A 21,763-nucleotide genomic window follows, 5' to 3' on the forward strand; every position below is an offset into this window, starting at 1 on the left:
TAAGAGACTTTGTGACCGTTGATAATTTCTCCTATCTAGGGTCGAAAATCACAACCGATAACAACTATGACGATGAAATCCGTACACGGTTGTTGACTGCCAACAAAGTCTATTTCAGCTTACAAAAACTGTTTCGCTCGAAACGTCAAAGCTCTTACTGTACAAGACAATGACCTTGCCGGTCCTTATGTATTCCTCGGAGACTTGGGTTCTTAGCAAGAAAAGTTGCGAACTCTTGGCCACGTTTGAGAGAAGAATCCTTCGAAGAATTTTTGGCCCCCTACATGAGGATGGACGATTCCGTAGCCTACTTAACGACGAAATCTATGACGATACCACGACCGTCTGGTTGTGGATAAAATCCGGCTCAACAGGTTGCGGTGGGCGGGTCACTTAATCCATATGGATAAGGATGATCCAGCCCGGAGTCTATAAGGGCAATATCTACGATAGAGAAAGATGACGAGGCAGACCCTGCCTGAGATGGATCGATGGCGTAGGTCAGGACGCCAGACAACTTTTAGGGATATCGAATTTTTGCACCTCGGCGCAAAACCGGGTTGTCTGGAGTTCGTTATTAAGGCAGGCCAAGATCGGATACCGGTTGTTGCGCCGTCGATGACGATGATCTTCAATAAACGTTTTCAACCTTTACTTGACCATTGCGTTCACAATTTTTACTCATACGTTCATCACTGATGCTTATTCGTATAGTCCATAAAACTGCTATTTGGCAAAGAGACGAGTTATTTTATCGCTTCTCATTGAAGTCGCAGTTACAAAATGTGAAGCTTCCAAGTATGAATTCGAATGTCCGCATAGGCAAGAATGATTTTAACACGTTGTCCAAATACCTAAAGAATAAGTTCGAAGAACTGAATTATACATAAGAATACTGCGGCGCAGTGTCGCTGTTCAATTTTTGCAATCATATGTAGTTATTCGTGTTAACAGTAGCTCTAACACAAATATCTTCCATTCATTACCATATTATATATAATAATTTAATGCGTTGGCGCATCCATCCATATTGAATCAGGACTTTGAAGTGTGTTAGAGCACTTCATTCAAGACCTTAACGGTACACTACAGTATGATTTAGGAGGCAATGTGGTCAGCATTGCGCTCGCCCGAGTTTATTACCCTGATTTGACCCAGGTACTCATTCACAGCTCAGTCGACTGGTATCCGACATCAAATCACGATTCAAATCCCACTGTCACCAGAGAGATTTGAACCGCGACCTTCCGTACAATAGCCTTGTGCTCTAACCACCACATTATATACTCGAGGAAAATTATGAGCGTTCGTTCATTTAAACATATTCAATATATATTTGAAAAGATTTTGAACTGACTTAATTAAATTGGTAGTAATTCTTCTGCATCTAAATCATCATCTGATTCTCGACTTGCTGTTTTTGGAACTTGTCCAGTACGTGGCCTTTCTGCTGGAGGACCCAATGGATCCGCATAGTACCTTACACCTGCACTACCTAACAAATATCCAAATTACAACCCTGCTTCTTAAGAAAATCATGATCTTAGTACCAATGCTTTCAATTTGTTGACTGTCACCACCGAAAGATTTCAATGAATTCATTTCATGTCCAGCTGAACTTCTTGACGATTTTCCAGTGTCAAGACGTTGAGGAGCTAAAAATAGAAATAACATGATCCAGTACAATACAATTAAGTCAACTTTTACTTTTCATTCCTGATGTTGTTCCAGTGCTACTTATCCTTTGTCTTGTTTGTAGAATTCGCTCTATTCGTTTGTATTCCGCCATGTATTTCTCACAAAGCTCCATCATCCCTTGTGATTGAGTGACGTGTATTAGTGCTCGCAAGCAACCCAAATTTTCTGGGAATCTTGAGTGTATGTTTTCAAATAATTGCAAATATCTTCGAGGACTATAAATATGACGAAAACAGCTTGCAACTCGAAGCATTAGATTCGGCTCATTTGGATGCGCCAAAACTGCACGTTCGTAATAGTAAACTGCCTTCTCTGCGGCTTGTAATTGAATGAAATATGATCCAATTGAAGATGCAATATTTATATCACTGGGGTTTAATCGAAATGATTCGCTGTAATACTGATTGGCTTCCTGACGGTCGTCATAGCTTTCATAAATCTCTCCCACTTTCTGATGGACGCCTGGGTCCATTTCCTGCTGAATGCCAAGCAACTGCAGGTAGAAGTCTAAAGCTTCATTCTTCTCACCGAAACTCTCGTGAATGCTAGCCATTTGATAGTAGACGTGAGGATGCTTTGCATGTGAAAGATTTTGTTTGATTTTATGAAAATATGCAGCTGCACCATTGATATCACCAAGTCGTTTATGAACAAGTCCCAAATTGTAAGTTGCTTCAAAGGAGGTCATATCAATTTCTAGGGCACCTTCAAAGTACTGCTTAGCAAGTTCGAAATTTCCTTTTTGGAATTCGTAGACCCCACTGTTCACAAAAGCTGCAGGGTTGTAACTATCAATTTTCCGACCTAGCTCGGCATATTTACCGGCGTTTTGAAGATCACCCAACTAAAGAAATAAAGGCGATCATTCTTCAATAAATACAGCAGGGAAGACATCTGCTCACCTTTAAATAAATAAATGTCAAATTTGTAATTGCATTTGCGGCGACTTGCGGCTCTTTCTTTTCATAGAAACGCAACGTTTCAATAGCTTGGTTGACATCATTCTGTCGCAAATATACAAGCGCTTTATTCAATTCTAATTCATTTGCAAGAGTTGCGAATCCCGATGTCTTTATTGACTCAATACACCAGTTATATCCTGGAAAATTGGATCAGCTCTTGAAATTATTAAAATTACGGAAAAGCATGCCTAACACTTACCGTCATTGTAGTTCTCTTCGATTATACTCGAAATAAGATCCACCAACAGCATAATACTCTTTTCCGCTCCTTTTTTCTTCACATTGAAAAGAGAAGCGAGTTCATCGTTTCGAATCACATCTAATACATATTGTTGATTTTGATTATCCTCGACGTCTGCCTGTATTTTGGCACTTTCGTCATAATCAAGTTGAACATCGACCAGTTGCCGAAATGCCTTTTTAATCTTCTCAATATCTCCAATGGCGTAGTAACACAAAACTAAATGCATTCCACTTTTCATATCAGGACGTTCAGACATGATATATTCAAAACTGGCCGCAGCGTCTGAATATTGTCCCAACTTAATGAAAAGTATTGCAATGTTGTGAGTTATTTTAAGACGAAGTTCCTTTTGATTGTTAGGAACTTGATCGAGGGCCATTCGATACATTTTTATAGCTTTCGGATAGTTGCCCATGCGAAAGTAAATGTTTCCGATGTTTACCTTAAGACGGTTCACATTTGGGAACATTTTGTTTTTAGTCATAATGCTATAGGTGTTGATTGCTTCGACGTACATTTCATTTTTTGTGTAGAGATTGGCTAAATTGAAAAATACCTGTAGAAAAAAATGTTTAAGGCATTGTGTCATAGAGGGATTTTCTCATATTCAACAACCGTTTTTATGAATGAGAGTAATCTTTTAAAACAATGAAGAAACAAATAAATACAATGAATAATAGCATTCAATAATAGCAGCAATAGCTTAAGCTAGGGTAATGACTAAATTTAAGTGAAGTTTAAGAGGTTTTTATTTGCCATTTTTCTCTATTAGTTTCTAATAGTGTAGTAGTGGGAAATATTTCTTGCTGCAAAAGACCTTATTAAATGCCGAAATTAGAAGCTCTCTTGAGGGTTCTGAATCCTGAGAATCTGATATCTTTCCCAGTATGTGGAAGGGATGATGTTAAAATTCCAAAAATGGGCTTCTGTCTTGACAATGTCGTGAAGATATAAACTAAAATCATCCTGGAATGCACCTTGGTTCATATTGACATAGTTCAGGCTGACTTCTGGTCTGGATTGAACATATAACATCCTTCGAATCATTTCAAAACTTAACGCGAAGTTTAGATCACCGCTGGATAAATCAAAATCCGGGCGACCTAGGTCATCAAGAACGGTAGGAAACCTGGAGAATGTTAATCAGTCTGTTCGTGCCGACGCGAACCTTTCAATTCGGAAGCACACAAGTGCTTTAAATGTGCATAGATCACCATTACATCACATTATGCCCAAAGACCTAAAGCTGCACCCCTACAAAATTCAATTGGTGCAAGAATTAAAGGCCCAAGATGCCAGTCAGAGGCTTAATTTCGTAAATCAGGTGATTGAGCGATTTTCAACGTTTACCAACATTTTGTTTTCGGACGAAGCCCATTTTCATCTTAATGGCCACGTAAATAAGCAGAACTGCTGCTACTGGAATGCAACGAATCCAAAACACAAACATCAGAAACTCCTACATTTGCCTAAAGTGACCGTATGGGCTGCGATATCGGTGCGAGGAATTATCGATCCTTACTTTTTTGAAGACGAAAGGGGGCGTGCAGTTACAGTGACTTCAGAGCGTTATGTGGAGATGTTAGACAACTTCTTGGTACCTGAACTGCAAAACTGTCCTGGTTATAACCAAAGAACATGGTTCCCACAGGACGGAGCAACTTCACACGTCCAATATAACATATATATAATATATAAAATAATATATACATAAATTGGCCTCCACGCAGTCCAGATTTAACTCCTATGGAGTTATCTTAAATCTAAAGTTTACGCCAATAAATTAACTTCACTGGCGCATTTGAAAGAAAATATCCATCACGAAATGGCAGCCATCCCTGAGTCAACCTGCCGAGACGTCATAAGTAATTTTACTGTTCGATTAAATGAGTGCCAAGAACGCGAGGGTCTACATTTAGACGATATTATTTTTTAAAAATAAATCCCCAAAAACTGTATTTTAATAATTAATAAACATTTTTTCTATATACGGCTTTATTTTTTTTTAATCGATCCACTAAATATAAAATTTCTTTTGAGACACCTTGTATTTAAATCGCTCAGTTCTGGGCAGCAGTTTTGGGCATATTTGTATTCATAAATATGAATACGAATAAATTCATACGATGATTTGCTACGAATATATTCGTATTCGAAAAAGTGAATATTTTGGTATTTACACAAGTGAATACGAATATGGCTGTATTCTCACGTCCGAAAGTGAATACAAACGTATTTGTATTTACGAGTACGAATACGAATTCTGTTGGCTGAATATTTGTATTTACAAGTGCGAATTCGAATTTTTTGTATTGGAATGCGGGTAGCGAATATTGGCGCCTTAATGAGCTGATCTATGTACGTACGTATAGTGTTGAACTTAATATCCAATAAGAAAATGAAAAGGCGTTGCAGGGAGTAAACAAAAAAGTATGTACATATAAATTCGAAAGATATTTTTAAGCCTGAAGAATTTTTGTACTTGAAAATAAAGACACATTCTTCTTCTTCTATGCTTTTGTCACGTAAATATCTGTACGTGTATCAGACATCAGACAGACAAATGTCTATTTTAGATAAAAGCCTGTTTCAAGCAGTCTACTTCTATATCAGACAAATGTCTGAACCTGCCTCAGATGAATGTCTGCTCTGTATCAAACAACAGTCAGGCAGATATCTGGGTCTGAAGCAAACATGTGGTTGAACAATTGACTCATATAGTACGTGTATATAAGTAATTGCCAGTCTAGACCACGGTGCAACATATATTTGTGCGCATCACAATTCGTTACTTCGGCTTCCAGCTAACACACTTGTAGATATCTACATATATGTGTACGAATTGCAAAACCACACCTCGCGGTACGCACATAGATGATCCGAAATTTAATATTTGATCGGTTGTTTGTAATTTGTAAACACAGCGAAATGTTGAATTGTGATGCGCACAAATGTATGTAAGCAATGTGAGGGACAATTCCCCTTGTCCCCGGTATCTCCCTATCCGGGTTTCGTAAGTAGCGATTATTTATATGCACGTATTGTATGAGTCAATTGCCTAACCAACTGTTTGCTTCCGACACAGACATCTGTCTGCCTGTTGTTTGATAGAGACTTCTTTATGTCTGAGGCTGACTCAGACAGTAGACAGGTATACAAGGAACATTTAACTTCAACAGAGATAAAATATATTATACAAGACTGTTGGCATCGATAAACTTATTAAAAATCAGTGCGGCCTTTGCCAGCAAACAAAATATACGGAAATTGTAACTGATGTTAATCAGACTAGAGTATACAGATATTTATACTATAATGAAGCACAGTTTAAAATTGATAAGTACAACAAAAATAATTGCAAAATAATGTCTGATTTTGTGCCAAATATTCATCATCTGCGGGAAGTGTTACTTTTTTTATTTAATTCAAAGCAAAAGGCGGCTGAAGCGCATCGACAGTTGAAACAATGCTGCTCTAAGCGAAACAACGTACCATAACGTAACGTACCGCAACATCCGTCGCTTTAAAGACGGTGATTTCGATGTTGATAACTGTCCACTTGAAGACCGAACCATCAAAGCCGTGTCAATTCAGAAACAGTTTGATTAAAAGTTACCCGATTTGGGAATAACTCAACAGCAAGGAACTTGGGCTCCTTATGATTTGGAGACCAGGAACTTTTTTGTGAACAACTGCTTCATCATCATCAACGGCGCAACAACCAGTATCCGGTCTAGGCCTGCCCTAATAAGGAACTCCAGACATCCCGATTTTGCGCGAGGTCCACCAATTCGATATCTCTAAAAGCCTACGTCATCGCTCCATCTCAGGTAAGGTCGGCCTCATCTTCTTTTTCTACCATACATATTGCCCTTATAGACTTTCCGGATGAGATCATCCTCATCCATACGGATTAGGTGACCCGCCCACCGCAACCTGTTGAGGACTGGCAAAATCATTGTCTTGTATAGTAAGAGCTTTGACCCTATGGTAAGACGTTTCGAGCGGAACAGCTTTTGTAAGCTGAAATAGGCTCTGTTGGCTGCCAACAACCGTGCGCGGATCGTAGCTGTTATCGGTTGTCATGCTCGACCCTAGGTAGGAGAAATTATCAACGGTCTCCAAGTTGTAGTTTCCTATCTTTATTCTTGCCGTTTGACCAGTGCACTTTAATGTTGTTGGCTGGTTTTCGGTGCTGACGTTGCCACCATATACTTTGTCTTGCCTTCATCGATGTGCAGACCAAGATCTCGCGCCGCCTGCTCGATCTGGATGAAGGCAGTTTGTACGTCTGGGGTCGTCCTTCCCATGATGTCTATATCGTCAGCATAGGCCACTAGTTGGGTGGACTTAAAGAGGATCGCACCCCTTGCATTTACCTCAGCATCACGGATCACTTTCTCGAGGGCCAGGTTAAAGAGGACGCATGATAGGACATCCTTTTGTCGTAGACCGTTGTTGATGTCGAATGGTTTTGAGAGTGATCCTGCTGCTTTTATTTGATCTCGCACATTGGTCAGAGTCAGCCTAGTCAGTCTTATCAATTTCGTCGGGATACCGAATTCTCTCATGGCCGTGTACAGTTTTACCCTGGCTATGCTATCATAGGCGACTTTAAAGTCGGTGAATAGATGGTGCAACTGGTGTCCATATTTCAACAGTTTTTCCATCGCTTGCCGCACAGAGAAAATCTGATTTGTTGCTAATTTGCCTGGAGTTACGCCTCTTTGGTATGGGCCACTGATGCTCTGGGCGTATGGGGCTACTCGGTCTAGCAAGATAGCGGAGAATATCTTATCTTATAATCAGTAACGTGATACCTCTATAATTGCTGCACTGTGTGATATCTCCCTTTTTATGTATGAGACAGATAATGCCTCGTTGCCAATAGTCAGGCATTGATTCCTTGTCCCATACCTTGAACACAAGTTGATGAACCACTTGGTGTAACTGGCCGCCTCCATATTTAACTATTTTAACTATATTTAACTAATTCGGCGGTAATTCCATCGGCTCCTGGTGACTTATGATTTTTTAGTCAATGAATTGCACGGACTGTTTCTCCTATACTTGGTGGTGCCAGTAATTGTCCGTCGTCTTCAGTTGGCGGGATCTTCAATTCGCCGATGTTCTAGTAGTTCAGTAGCTCATCAAAGTACTCAACACATCCCTCCAATATGCCCGTTCTGTCGGAAATCAGATTTCCCTCTTTGTCTCAGCAGGATGAGCATCAAGGTGTATAAGGCTTCATCCTGCTGACTTGTTGGTAAAATTTTCACACCTGGTGCGGTTGCTCCCTGTACTTGTCTAGTTCACAGACTTATTGGTTCTCCCAGGTTTTCTTTTTCCCGTCTGTGAGTTCGTGATAAGACTCTGCGCGTGCCCGCGTTCTTTGAGAATGCAACATTACTCGGTATGCGACATTCTTCCGTTCCGTAGCTAGCTTACATTCATCGTCAAACCAGCCGTTCCGACTTTTTTTGCGGCTGGGGTCAAGTAGAACAAAAAAGGAGGCGGTTACTTCATCGCACGTGACGAGTGATAAAAAATGTATTTATTACAGCAGCCCAAAGAAAAGAAAGTCATGGGGACTGCCCGGTTATGCTCCTACGTTGCGGGTTCGACCGAATATACACGCTGCGAAGATTATACTATGTATTTGATGGACCAGGTCGGTGTTGAATCCGAATGAAACCATCATCAAGCAACAGTATCGCCTTCGAACAATGCAATTGAGTCAAGTACTGCGCGAAAAATGGCCACAATATGAATAGAGGCATGGAAAAGTGACTCTACTGCAAGACATCGTTCGGCCTCATGTTGCGAAACCCGTTAAAACCTACATTAAGACACTCAATTGAGAAGCCCTACCCTACCTGCTATATTCCCTAGATATTGCGCCGTCCGACCATTGCTTGTGCCGTTCGGCTGATCAGTAGTTCCGCTCATATGAAACAACGAAAAATGGCTTGATTCGTGGATAGCAGCAAGAGACGAACACTTTTATCGTAACGATATTCGAACTGTCCCAGAGAAATCGGGAAAAGGTGAAACTAGCGACGGGCAATACTGTGAGTGATTTATAAGTAACTATTTTTTTCACAATAAAGCTGCTTAATCTCAGATTTGCTACCATTTTCGGAAACTTTCTTAAAAATGGATATTGCAAAAATCGTCACCCCGAAGACAACTGTTCAAACTTTAAAGGAATTTTAAAATCGATTTTTCATCTAAATTTCAAAATGCAATATCGTAACGATATTTTAAACCTGTAAAGTTGATAAAAGTTGCCTCATTATGTTAGCTTTTAATTGACATGTAGAAACGATGGACTTAATTATGGAACATTTAGGAATATTACGCATTAAATGGAAGAATACATGATCTTGATATCGAACAAATTCACTTAAATATGATACTAACAATGTTTTGACGCATTAATTTCGCAACTCAATTTTGCATTTTCGGGTAAATTTCTAAAATATGGTAACATGCTATTATTAACTTTTTTTTGATCAAATAGCGGAATCAGATGTATTTTCGTGCGTAAATTTTGCATAGTACACCATTGTGATTTTGTTCTTCAGATTTTTCGATTGGATAGGTTCTGAGAACGACAGGTGTTACTTTTCATGGCGGCACCTGTTACACCCCATATCAGAAATAAGACTATTTTTGAAAATTACTAATCGGGTCCTTTCCTTTGGTATTCCACATAACTCTATTCGATGAAAAAAAAAATTACATCCCCCTTCTGCAAACTCAACACAAAATGGCGGTAGTTGCTATATGTAAAGGGAGTCACCGACCACAGCCGTTTCCGGTATGACAGACAGCCATTGAATCGATCCTAATAAAGTCTTGTTTCACACAAAAGTGAAATTGAAGATGAAACCCGAAAAAGTATAACTTCCTGGCCATCATCAACGGAAACTATAATAATTTTATTTATATGACAAATAATTGCGAATGGTTTAATCTGAGATGTCTTCAAAGCTATTCCCTTTACTTTTTCAAAAGCTAATGTTATCTAGTGATACTTCAATTTACCAAGCAATTTGGAATATAATTGAAAGTGAAATTAAAATCTGTCAGAAGCTTTCAGGTTTCGTGAAACTTATATCAAGAACATTTCAAATTGGTGACATAGTTTTGTTCACCCGGGATTCGGTTATTGCATGGCTTCGATGCAAGCGACTACAATTCATTTATAAACAAAGTCCTAAAAAACCGTTTTAAATTGTAATACAACTAACTCACTGTGTATGTCAAGTCAAAATTATGGTAAGCCGTTCCACTATTCTGATCTCGTAGCCTTAACAATGTCCTATCCAACGATGAAGCCTCTTTGGCTTTATTCAATCCTTGTACATAATTTGGGCTCGGGCCCGTACTGATCAAAATAGACTCTTCGACCAAATTCTGTATTTTTCCTTCCAATTGTTTATATTTCTCATGCGGTCTATAAAAGTCGAATTAAATCAATCAATCAGATGTTAGTTCACTCCCCACAATTAGATCATTACTCACTCCAAATTCTTCTTTTCAAGGACAATGGTTTTTTTATTGGTTCGATGACGCAACATTGGGTCGAACATATGACCGGCTTCGGAAGTATATCCAACGGCACGAACTGCAGTTGATGGCCTTTTATCAGCTGTTCCAGGGATTCCACTGCTAATTAGATTGCCACGCTGAAAAATTGAATATTTTTTTTTATCTCGCAGTAATTTTCGTATAGCCTTTGCAAGTAAAATGTGAATGATGCCACGTCGAAATTCATTTCCTTACCGAATATAAATCAGCAGTCATTGGTCCAAAGTTTGGCTCGAAATTATCTTGACTTTCCATTTCATAGTACAGCTTTTCCATTGGGTGCTGAACAAACCCATCGTAAATATCGTCACTTATTTCAGACTTCTCCATTATTTTAATTTGAACAGTTCACCAGGAATAACACTTATAAAAGAAAAGTTTGTTTTTCCTCTTGAAATTAGTTTGCACTGATTGTAACTATGGTAACCGCCCGAAAAATGAGGGGAAGTATAATGTATGGTACATTCAGTTTCACTATTACGCATGCGTTCTACATGTAGGAACTTCAATCAAATTAGCAATTCGGATATTTTCGCATTTTTATTTCGAAACTTCATATTTACGATTTAAATTCATGTAAATAAGCACAAAACTATCACTATCTAAGTAAAATTCATCACAACAAAAATCAGACTTATATATTTCATTCATCATCGTCCGAGTTACGATAATCGCTATAGTCGCTCTCATTATCGTTGTAAATGGCCTCAGGACGTCTTTTTGATCGTCCTCTATATCGAGCATATGTTTCTCCGTAGCGATTCACATCACAATAGTCGATATCATCTTCGAATCCTATTGCATCTGAATCGATTGAATATACGAATCCATTCCTACAATTCTCTTCATCATCACTGGATAGATCATCTATGTAATTTACAGATAAAAAGTTGAGAAAGTGCAACAAACTTAACGAAGGAATGGTTAATTATACCTAAATCTGCATCTTCCATAGCTTGCCTCATATTTTCAACGGTCATATCATCTTCTTCTTCTGTGTCAGGATAATCGTTTTTGAAATAGTTCTCTTGATTTGAATCTTCTGAGTCGTACTCATCGTAATAATCGTCATTGTAATCCTCATAAACAAGATTTTCAAATGGACGAACGCTGCAAAGAAATTTGTACCAGTAATGAACAGTAAATGAAGCATCTATATAAAGGAACGTCCCATCTAGAGTGATAAGATGATGGCCGTGGCTTATGTCGACTGAAAAGGTTACTTCTACTCCTTTATTTAAATAAATATCCGGTGGAACCATCGATTCAATTCGAGTCCAACAAATCGCTCTGATCTGGTATCTTTGAGTGTTTCTATTGAAAGCCAGTGTTGCTAATGATCTGTTCCACAGATGAGCTCTTATGTGGAATGCCTGCGGTAAATAACACCAATTTCTCTACCCCCGAATTCCACTTCCACCTCCGTGTGGTGACCAGTGGGTGTTTCGTTATTGAAACCGCAGACGCTGAAAGTGGCAAGCAGTCCGGACATATAAAAGAGAAACACGAGAAACTGGTTCGATGAGAGATCCTAAATGCTACTCTCGAACAACTCGCATGAACGTGAAATGATCGCCTCAAAGATTAGCCTGGAATTAAATTTGAAGAAACCAGAATTGTTGGCAACTAACCCGGAGGATAGACTGACGCTGAATACAGCTCCCTGGGGCCAACATATTTCCCTCTGAGAGTGAGCTGTCTCTCATCTAGGGTGATGTGTGGCTTTCCAGGGGCCAAGCCTCTCGTCTACCAAGACCGTTAGTGAGTGGTGATAGCTATACCCTGTACAAGGTGACTCTTCTATTATCAAAACGATACGGATCTAGACTGGGGAGTCGAACAACACCTCCCCCATTCCAGGGTGTCATGCGATCCGTGCCCACCACATAGTTTGTAGTCGGGGGTAACAGACTGTGTTCCAACGGAGCCTTACTGATATCTGGTCACTTCAGTGAGTAAGTTTGACCTTTGTTAAGGGGGGCTATGGCACGGCGAATCTCCTAACCCCTATACTCGTGAAGAAGACTCAGAATATAGCTAAGCCAACTTTATCGGAGCCAAGAAAGCGGGGAGCAGCAGAGATTAGTCCGCATGAAGAGAATGCTCCCAAAAAATGCAAACCTGAAACCAAGAGGGGAGAAAATCAGAGGAAATCTGTTATGAAGGCAGGAATCAAGAAGCCCGCCATTAGCTATGTTAGTGCGGTCAAGGGCGACTGGCCTTACTGTCAGAAATGTTTCCCGAGCAAATACTCACTCGTGAGGAGCAGAAAACTATCGAAGACCTTATCGTCAGGCAGATTTGCAAGGGCAGGCTTGGAAGGAGCAGAACTGTCAATATGTGCTGGGGATGATACAGCAGGAGCATGATAACAGTGTTTCTCCCGAAAGCAACAATAGAGACGGAAGATCTCATAGACCTCCTAATCGGAGAGGGACAGACGGAAAGGAGTGGATCAGTCAGAGAAGTAGACCTGCCGCCCAGTGAAGAGGAGAAGCTGAACAACCTAGCTCTAGATCTTTTAGAGGTTAGGATGGACAGCGACGCGCAGGAGTACACCATGTCCGAGGTGAAGGGTGATACCCCGACAGGGGAAAAGAGCTTAAAAAAATATATATGTCTTTCAGAGTTCCTGACTTTATCTTGATCTTATCCAAGTCTTACTTGAAGCGTTACCACTTCTCCTCGGCTGCGATGTCAACGCCTGTCACGAAGTCTGGGGAAACAGCGACACCAAAGGTAAGTACCCTCTTGAATTTATTCTTTGCAATAAGTTAGAAATGTATAACATAGGGAAGCATCCAATATTCGTGACCGGCACTAGACAAAAAGTACCAGACATGATTCCAAGAAATACTCTAATGAATGGGTTGATCAGGAATTGGAGGAGGGTGGCGGATGAACCCTCTATGTCTGATCACAGAATAATCACATTCGACAGTGAGGGCAACTCCGAAATAAAAAGAAAAATAATGAATTCCAGGAGAAGGAATTGGGATGCTTATGCAATGCACCTGAGCAACAACAGGGTTCACCTTCAAGGTGATCATCGATCGATATCAGGAGCAAACTGGAACTAGAGTGGTGGAAAAAATCTCAACATAGTCATCACTGACGCATATGAGGCTAGCTGTCCGGTTAACACTGTCATCAATGGATGGACCTTGGGAGAATAGGAACTTAGCCAGCAAGAGAACAGAGATACAAAAACTCTTCAACCAGGCAGAACAAACCGGGGACTGGCAGAGGTACAAAAATACACTGACTGCGTATAGCATCGCGATCACGGAAGCAAAACGGAACAGCTTCAGGGAATTCTGTGAAGGGATCGAACAAACTACAGAAGCAATCAGATTTTACAAAGCTGTAGTCAAAGACGGGGTAATGGGGTAATATCTTCTGTCTGTTTGAAGGATGAGGATGGGACATTTACCGAGAATGAGGAAGACAGAGTATACCTGCTTCTCAGAAATTATTTCCCAGGGCGGCAGGCGACCACATTCTGCCTGACACCCCAACAACGAATAAAAGGGCAAGAAAGGAAAACTAGAAACTACCAAAAGAGATATGCTCAGAAGCTAGGGTAAGGTGTGCTGGGAACTTTTAAACCACTGAAATCACCCGGAGTAGATGGCATCTTCCCAGCAAATCCAGAGAGGCGTAGACATCATCTTAGAGTCTCTTCTGATGGTGGTAAGGGGCATATGGAGGATATCTACAAAGTGCATCGAGACGGCAAAAGTAGTCTTTATTCCGAAAGCGGGTAGGATCCTTTTCGCCCTAAATCTTTCAGACCAATTTACTCAAAACGGCGGAAAGGTCGTCAAGAACTATATTAGAACTAACGTTCTAATGTTTAATCACCTTACATCATGTTGACGTGCATACAAAACGAAAATTTTAAACGCGTTTCTCTCGAACTCACATTTTGTCAACTGGTGGGAAGCACAACTAAAATTATGTTGAACCGACCGGGCTGAAATTTTTACATTATTCTTCCCTTAAGCCTGAACTAGGCGTTTTTTTGTTTCATTATGATTCACACCCGAGATTTATATAAGGCAGCATCCTGTACACTGCTTTATGCAGATGATGTATTCCTAGCATCTCATAGCAAAAAAAGCAGTTCAAAAATGGAATGATCATGCATGAGGCAACATGGTGTCAGATTGAATCCGAACAACAGAATTTTTGACGACCGATCTTAGTGAAACAGGCATCAGTGACAGTGACTTGCCCAGCGCTGAGTGATTTGAATATCTCGGATTGATGATATCAACCAATAGTGAACTGCGTTATGTAATTGCTTTATGTATTAGCACAATTTTGAGAAAGTGACGTTCTACAACTGCTATTTTCTGTGATCGACATATCAATGAAGGTCTCAAATCCAAAATTTACCGCAGGGTCGTCGGTCCTGTCGCCCTCTATGGTTCCGAATGTTGGCTGACTATAAAAGATAATGAATGGTGCCTCGCGATATTGGAGGCCAAGATATTGCGTGGGACTATCTCTGTAAACCTTAGAATAAAATGCTACTGTACAAAACATCTATTCAACCCATAATAACATAACCAGTTTGGTTTCAAGCTGCAGGGAGCCACAAATCAAAACTACAGGTACCACAAAACAAATGCCTTAAAATTATGCTTAACAAGGCATGGGACTTTTCAACTGATCGCCTTGCAAATGTTCAAGCAGAAGATTAGCCAAATTTCTTCAGAAAGTTGAATCTTTGGAAAACCCTCTAATCAGGGCCGCTCTATAATTTCTGCTCGTAGCAAAGATAGATTCTAGGTTATTAAGATACTTTAAGCTAGACTTAAGATAGTTGTAAGGTAGCTAATCTAGGTTTTTGTGAATCTTTCCTGGAGCATAAATATAAATAATATACATATTACTTTTAGTATAATTACTAGATTTTAAGAATAAAGTTGAAAAGTTGATAGAAAATCAATAATGTCTATAGGAATAGCATGAAATGTAAAGTAACATTTCAGTTGGTTTAACTTAACCTTTTCGTAGGCACTTTGGATGTCAAAGGAAATGGCTGACACATGCAATTTTTCCTGTTTTTCCAAAGTTCTGTGTAACAGAAGTTCATTGGGACATGTACTTGTGGATTTAGGAAGCAACGCGTAGCTTCGGTTTAGCAAACATTCAAAATCTTCTGATCTTTAACCATTGCATTGAGTGTTTTGGCAAAAACGTTGATTAGCGATATTAGTCTGAAATTGCTTGGAACTACACAAATGATTCTCCACCCAGCTGGCACCGGCACAGGCTACGTAGTATACCATAGGTGATGCCATCCACCCCTGGAGCGGATGGGAAACGTGTTTAAAAAGTACTTTCATCAATGAAAAAGGTTGGGGTACCTCAGCCATAGTTGGTTCAGACGGAGGCAATCGCGACGGGTGAATGATATTGAACCCTTAGCAGATCAATGTATTTGACGTTGTATTCGTCATTCCACGAGAATTTTAGGTTGAATTTCCTTCGAGGGATTTTGGATGGATGGTTTGATGAAGGTCCAGAATCCTGAAAGATTTGAGGATTGAATTATTTTGGTGTTCCAATACTGACGTTTGCCCTCCCGAACTTCTTTTTCCCATTCCTCTGAAGCTTCTTTCAATAAAATAAAACTCCTTGGATTTGATGTGTGTTGCATTGTAGCAAGGTTGCTTTTCGTCGAAAAAAGGCCTTAGAAATGGATTCCACCAGCCTTTTGGCTTCCTAGAGTTGTTTTCAATGTGAAAGGTGACTTTACGCACTTCAAACTGTAGGTATGAGGTTATACTGTTTACTTCTGTGGGAAGGGTTATGTTTACTAGATTGTTTTTAGTAAACTGCGTGCTTTATAGAATTCTGACTTTTGAGTGGTAGAAGTGGATGAGATTAAAATTGGGCTTTGTTATCAGTGTATCTCTGGTCAAACGAGTTCTGAAACAGCTCGGCCTGTTGATTTCTGTGCGAAAAGTAGATACGTTGGTTGACGGAGGAAGGTACACGCAATCAGTTGTGACATTGGGTTGTAGTTTTTTAGTGCAAAGTGTGATAATGTCATGGTCTGTTTGATATGCAACTATTTGGAAAATAATGTTGTGTCCGAAGGTGATTGCAAGGCTGGTCAAAATGTAGTGTAGGTCCCAAGGCGAAACGTGGATTGGTACCCACGTTGGAGTATACAACCTGGGAAACGCATGCTGCACCAACACCAACAGCTCTATTATCATGCCCTATCTCCAACTCCACGTGGTGATCGCTGGGAGTTCTTCTTTAATGAAAAACTGCAGACGGAAAAGGCTGAACGAACGCGAGTCTCCCGCACCTAAGAACAGGACAAATTGTACCAACTGGTCCTCCAAGTTGAGGGTTGGGTAGGGTAGACCACCCTACATGGAAAACCGAAATTCCGAAGCCAAAGAAGGAGCCTCGGACTGGATGGACGAACCCGGCAACCGAATAACGATTTACGCATTTTCTCATGGAGCATGCGCTCTCTGTTCCGACCGAATGCTGCTCAGTAGCTAGCCGATACCTTGTCCCAATATAAGGCTGATATCCCAGCGTTGCAAGAAATGCGCTGGACAAGGAACGGTTTCCTGGAGAAGAGTCACTACGTCATATTATAGTGGCCATCCAGTAAACCGTGTGCTCGGAGTGGATTTCCTAGTCAGTCAAAATATGAGACCTGCTGTTATCAGCTTTAAAAACCTAAGCGAAAGGCTATGCACTCTGTGTTTGCGAGGCAAATTTAGAAATATAAGCCTCATAAACATTCACACCCCTACAGAGGAAACTGCGGAGTCGAAGAAGGATACCTTCTACGAGGCAATTGAGTGGACCCTCGAAGCCTGTCCCAGGTATGATATCAAAATTATACTTGGAGATTTCAATAGTCAAGTAGGCACTTAGCCCGTATTCAGACGATACACCGCCCCCCATAACTTACATAAGGATACCAATGACAACGGACTGCGAATTATTCAGTTAGCAGTATCGCACGAAATGGTTTGCGCGAATAATGGTCTACAAACATACGTGGAGCTCTCTAGACGAGACCACTTCCAACCAAATTGACCAATCAGCGGGTGATTGAACGGCGCCACCTCTCAGCCTTGATGAATGTCAGGACATATAGGGGGCCAATATACGCTCGGATCACTATCTCGTTGGCATAGGGCTCCGGGTTCGAATTACAACATCGCCTACAATCCCCTCTAACAAGGTGAGAATGAATACTGAAGCAATTCACAACATAGCCCTCTGTAACACCTATAAGGGGGAAATGGATCAACAAATGAAGGGCGTTATCATTGACACGCCCACAAACATACTTGGCCCCAGCCGCAAGAAAAGTCGGCTGGTTCGAAGATGAATGTAAGCTAGAACGGACTGACTTATCGCGAACGCGTCGAGCGGAGAAACGACTTTACAAACGGAAAAGGAAGCCTGGGAAAAACAACAAGTCTGTGAACTCTAAAAGTATAGGGAGCAACCGCACCAGCCGCGAAAGTTTTATCAAAACGCAAGCAGGATGAAGCCTTATACACCTCGATGCTCATCCTGCCGAGACAACGAGGAAAATCTGATTTTCAACAAAACAGCCATATTGGAGTGTTAAGTTGAGTATTTTGATGGACTGCTTAACAACCAATATATCAGGAGTTGGAGGTCCCGCCAAATGAAGACAACGGGCAAATACTGCCACCACCAAGCATGGAAGAAACAGTCCGTGCAATCCATCGGCTTAAAAACCATAAGTCACCAGGAACCGATGGAATTACAGCCGAATTGGTTAAATATGGACGCGACCAACTATGCGTAACGGCTGGTAACGGGGCATTATCTGTCCCAAACATAAAAAGGGGGGGCTATCACGCAGTGCAACAATTATAGAGGTATCACCTTTTTGACTGACATCAATAAGATATTCTCCGCTATCTTGCTAAGCCGGATAGTACCCTACGCTCAGAACATCATTGGCTGATACCAAAGAGGCTTCCCTCTAGGCAAATCAGCTACAGATCAGATTTTCTCTGTGCGGCAACTGTTGAAATATAGACATTAGTTGCACCATCTTTTCATCGACTTTAGGGCCGCTTAGGACAGAATAGCCAGGGTAAAACTATACACAGCTATGAGAGAATTTGGTATCCCGACGAAGTTGATAAGATTGACTGGGCTGATCCTGACCAATGTGCGAGGCCAGATAAAAGCAGCAGGATCTCGAGACCATTCGACATCAACAACGGTCTAAGACAAGAGGATGCCATATCATGCGTCCTCTTTAATCTGGCCCAGGAAAAAGTGATCCTTGATGCTGACGTAAATGCGAGAGATATGATCCTCTTGAAGTTCACCCAACTACTGGCCTATCCTGACGATATTGACATCATGGGAAGAACGACCCGGGACTTACAAACTGCCTTCATCGAGATCTTGGGCTGCACATTAATGAAGGCAAGACAAAGTATATGATGGCAACGTCAACACCAAAAACCAACAACATCAAACCGCACCGGTCAAACGGGAAGAATAAAGATAGGAGACTACAACTTCGAGATCGGCTAGAATCTCTCCTATTTAAGTTCGAAAATCACAAACGAAAACAGCTATGACGATGAAATCCGCGCACGGTTGTTGATTGCCAACAGAGCCTATTTCAGCTTACAAAAACTGTTCCACTCGAAATGTCTTACCATAGGGTCAAAGCTCTTACTGTACAAGACAATGATCTTGTCAGTCCTCATGTAATCCCCGGATACTTTTCGGTTATTAGCAATTGCGAATTCTTGGCCGCATTCGAGAGAAGAATCCTCCGAAGAATTCTTGACCCACTACATAAGGATGGGGTCTGCATAACGACAAAATCTATGAGTGATACCATGAACGACTGATTGTGGATAAAATCCGGCTCAACAAGTTGCGGTGGGCGGGTCACTTAATCCGTATGGATGAGCATAAACCAGCCCGGCGGCCATAAGGGCAATATCTATGGTAGAAAAAGAAGACGAGGCAGACCCTACCTAAAACGGAACGATGGCGAAGGCCAGGACGCCAGTCAGCTTTTAGGGATTTCGAATTGGTGGATCTCGCGCAAAACCGGATTGTCTGGAGTTGATCAGCGTATCCCATAGCCATCCTAAGCTGGAGATATTGATTATTGTTAGGGCCGGGACCCAAGGGTAAGTCTGTGTGTTGTTGATGAGATTGTGGTAGGCAGGTTTCTTATTATAGAGTATTCGAAACTCTGTTCCAGAGAGTTCCGAAAGAGCTCGGCCCTTGGGAGAATTGGTAGTTTTACCGCATGTTTGAACACGTGCATTGATATCACCAGCTAGAACAACGTTTGATCTGCCCCCGAAAATTTGAAAGAACCTGTTGATTTCTGCGCGAAAAGTAGTACATTGGTTGACGGAGGGAGGTACACGGAATCAATTGCGACATTGGATTGTAGGTTTTTAGTGCAAGCTAAGATAATGTCATAGTCTGTTTGATATGGGATATGGGACTCTTTGGAAAATAATGTTGTGTCCGAAGGCGACAGCAACAATCCCAAACAGGTCTGGTATTAATTTAACAATCGCATTGAAACCAAGAAAAGAGAAATTACTGCTTCTTTCCCGGAGGGTATACAGGCGAACAATTACACACACAAATTCATTTTACTTTAAGTGTTAGTTTTGAAGCAGCTTTCCTATATGGCAAACAAAATGACAAACCTTTAGAAGCTCAAAAATGATATTTAAAAACCCAGTCTTTTTGCTAACGATCTAAACGGGATAATCCCTTAAAAGAGAAATCGAATTCGTTCCTGAAAATTATACAAACCAATTTTGAAAATAAATCAGAGAGAAAAGAACAATTTTAAACAAAACGCAGCCAGGCAGGCCATTTAAACTCAACAAATTACATTTCTTAACAACGACTTTATTTTCAAAATTGTTTTGTAAATATTATTTGCCGTTTCCATAACTTAAACCTTAAAATTATCCGTGGATTTATTTTCATCGCAGAGCAGCAAAGTGAATTATCTAATATCCCGGCCTGGAATTCAGAACGACCAGACAGGGCGCAATAATACTATTTCCACTCGCGGGATTCGCGCAAACCTGCACTAACCCTAAATGTAACGCATGGAGAAATAGAACTGATCGACGTGGTACACGAACCTGAGATAATTATCAGCCAAATTTGCATTTTCCACATATTGATCCGCCTCGTCGGCCAAGTACAGGTCGTAGACATAGTTATGTGGTTGCCCGTTCTGTGAGACGCCCGACGGGTCTGATGTCGATGCTGTACTCGACGTAGAGCTTGTTTGTGTTGCCTCCACAGAAGCTCCCTCCTGACTACTGCTCACCAGGGATTCCGAGGTTTGTTTCTCTACGTCCACGATAGTCACTTCTTTTGAGTCGCCAGCACTTTGACTGCTCTCTATCGCGCGGTAGCAATTCACCACTTTAAATCGATTCTCATGTGCTCTTTCGCGCATTTGTTGTCGATTCCGGTCCAGTGCGTTGGGATGTTTGTGCACTTTCGAGACCAATTCCTTGGCCTCGTCTTTTGTTAGTTTTGCCACTTGCAAAGTGGCTTCTTCATCCTGGTTGAGGAAACACGGAATGAGTCATTGGTAACATTAGCCTAAGCTCTATTGGCTTACCTGTGACTCTAGGGTTCCGGCGAATTTCACAATCGTTGAGACTTCATCCTTGGATGCCAGCAGGGACTCGGAGTCCTGTTCATTGAGTTTTGGTTTTTTGCAGTTTATTATAAATGCCCCGAGCGGTTCCTCGTCTATTCGACGCTTCACACGTACGACCGCTGCCATCTGGAGTGGAATGAGAGGTGAATATGTTTACAAGGAATACAACGAACGCCAAGGTTACGTGAAAATAATGGTCCGCAACTCACTTTCTATGCTTGTGCCTGCTATCAGCAGCTTCTGTAACACTATCCAGCTATCAGCACTCAATCAAGTGCTGCACCCGCTGTACGGCTGACCAGCAATGTCGGAAAATATGCTTGAACTTCTGAACGCACGCCGGATAATTGAGATTCTGCAACAGCGCAAACGAATTCCACACTTTGACAGCACGCGCACTTTTGATTTTTATCAGCTTCACGAATATCTCAGGGAGCGGAAAAAGAGAGAGAGTTCGTTCAATGACTTTAGGTGCAAAAGTGGCGGTTATTTTTCGGGAATGAGGTTCACATCAGAATTTCTTTTTCGGAAATTACAAGTTGTCATTCTTTA

At 41.0% G+C, this 21,763-nt stretch overlaps 2 protein-coding genes across 3 annotated transcripts; both read right to left on the reverse strand.

The window, feature by feature from the left end:
- Positions 1-1,310: 1,310 nt before the first annotated feature.
- LOC119651098 (intraflagellar transport protein 88 homolog) lies at positions 1,311-10,968 on the reverse strand. Its single transcript, XM_038054455.1, has 8 exons — positions 10,696-10,968; positions 10,435-10,598; positions 10,165-10,366; positions 2,860-3,460; positions 2,601-2,797; positions 1,708-2,542; positions 1,551-1,655; positions 1,311-1,495 (listed from the first exon to the last, which is right to left on the reverse strand). The coding sequence occupies exons 1-8, from the start codon at positions 10,828-10,830 to the stop codon at positions 1,362-1,364; spliced, it is 2,373 nt and encodes a 790-aa protein (XP_037910383.1). The 5' UTR covers positions 10,831-10,968; the 3' UTR covers positions 1,311-1,361.
- A 23-nt stretch (positions 10,969-10,991) lies between these two features.
- Positions 10,992-21,625, reverse strand: LOC119651102 (probable RNA polymerase II nuclear localization protein SLC7A6OS). 2 transcript variants are annotated; one of them, XM_038054457.1, is made up of 5 exons: positions 21,421-21,625; positions 21,170-21,337; positions 20,679-21,109; positions 11,435-11,610; positions 10,992-11,367 (listed from the first exon to the last, which is right to left on the reverse strand). In XM_038054457.1, exons 2-5 carry the CDS (start codon positions 21,335-21,337, stop codon positions 11,144-11,146), a joined length of 999 nt encoding a protein of 332 aa, XP_037910385.1. In that variant the 5' UTR covers positions 21,421-21,625; the 3' UTR covers positions 10,992-11,143. The 2 variants fall into 2 exon arrangements, with proteins under 2 accessions (XP_037910385.1, XP_037910386.1); XM_038054458.1 differs by having other exon boundaries at positions 21,396-21,625.
- Positions 21,626-21,763: the final 138 nt, after the last annotated feature.

Source organism: Hermetia illucens, chromosome 3 (assembly GCF_905115235.1).
Source record: "Hermetia illucens chromosome 3, iHerIll2.2.curated.20191125, whole genome shotgun sequence".
Classification (NCBI taxonomy): Eukaryota; Metazoa; Arthropoda; class Insecta; order Diptera; family Stratiomyidae; genus Hermetia; species Hermetia illucens.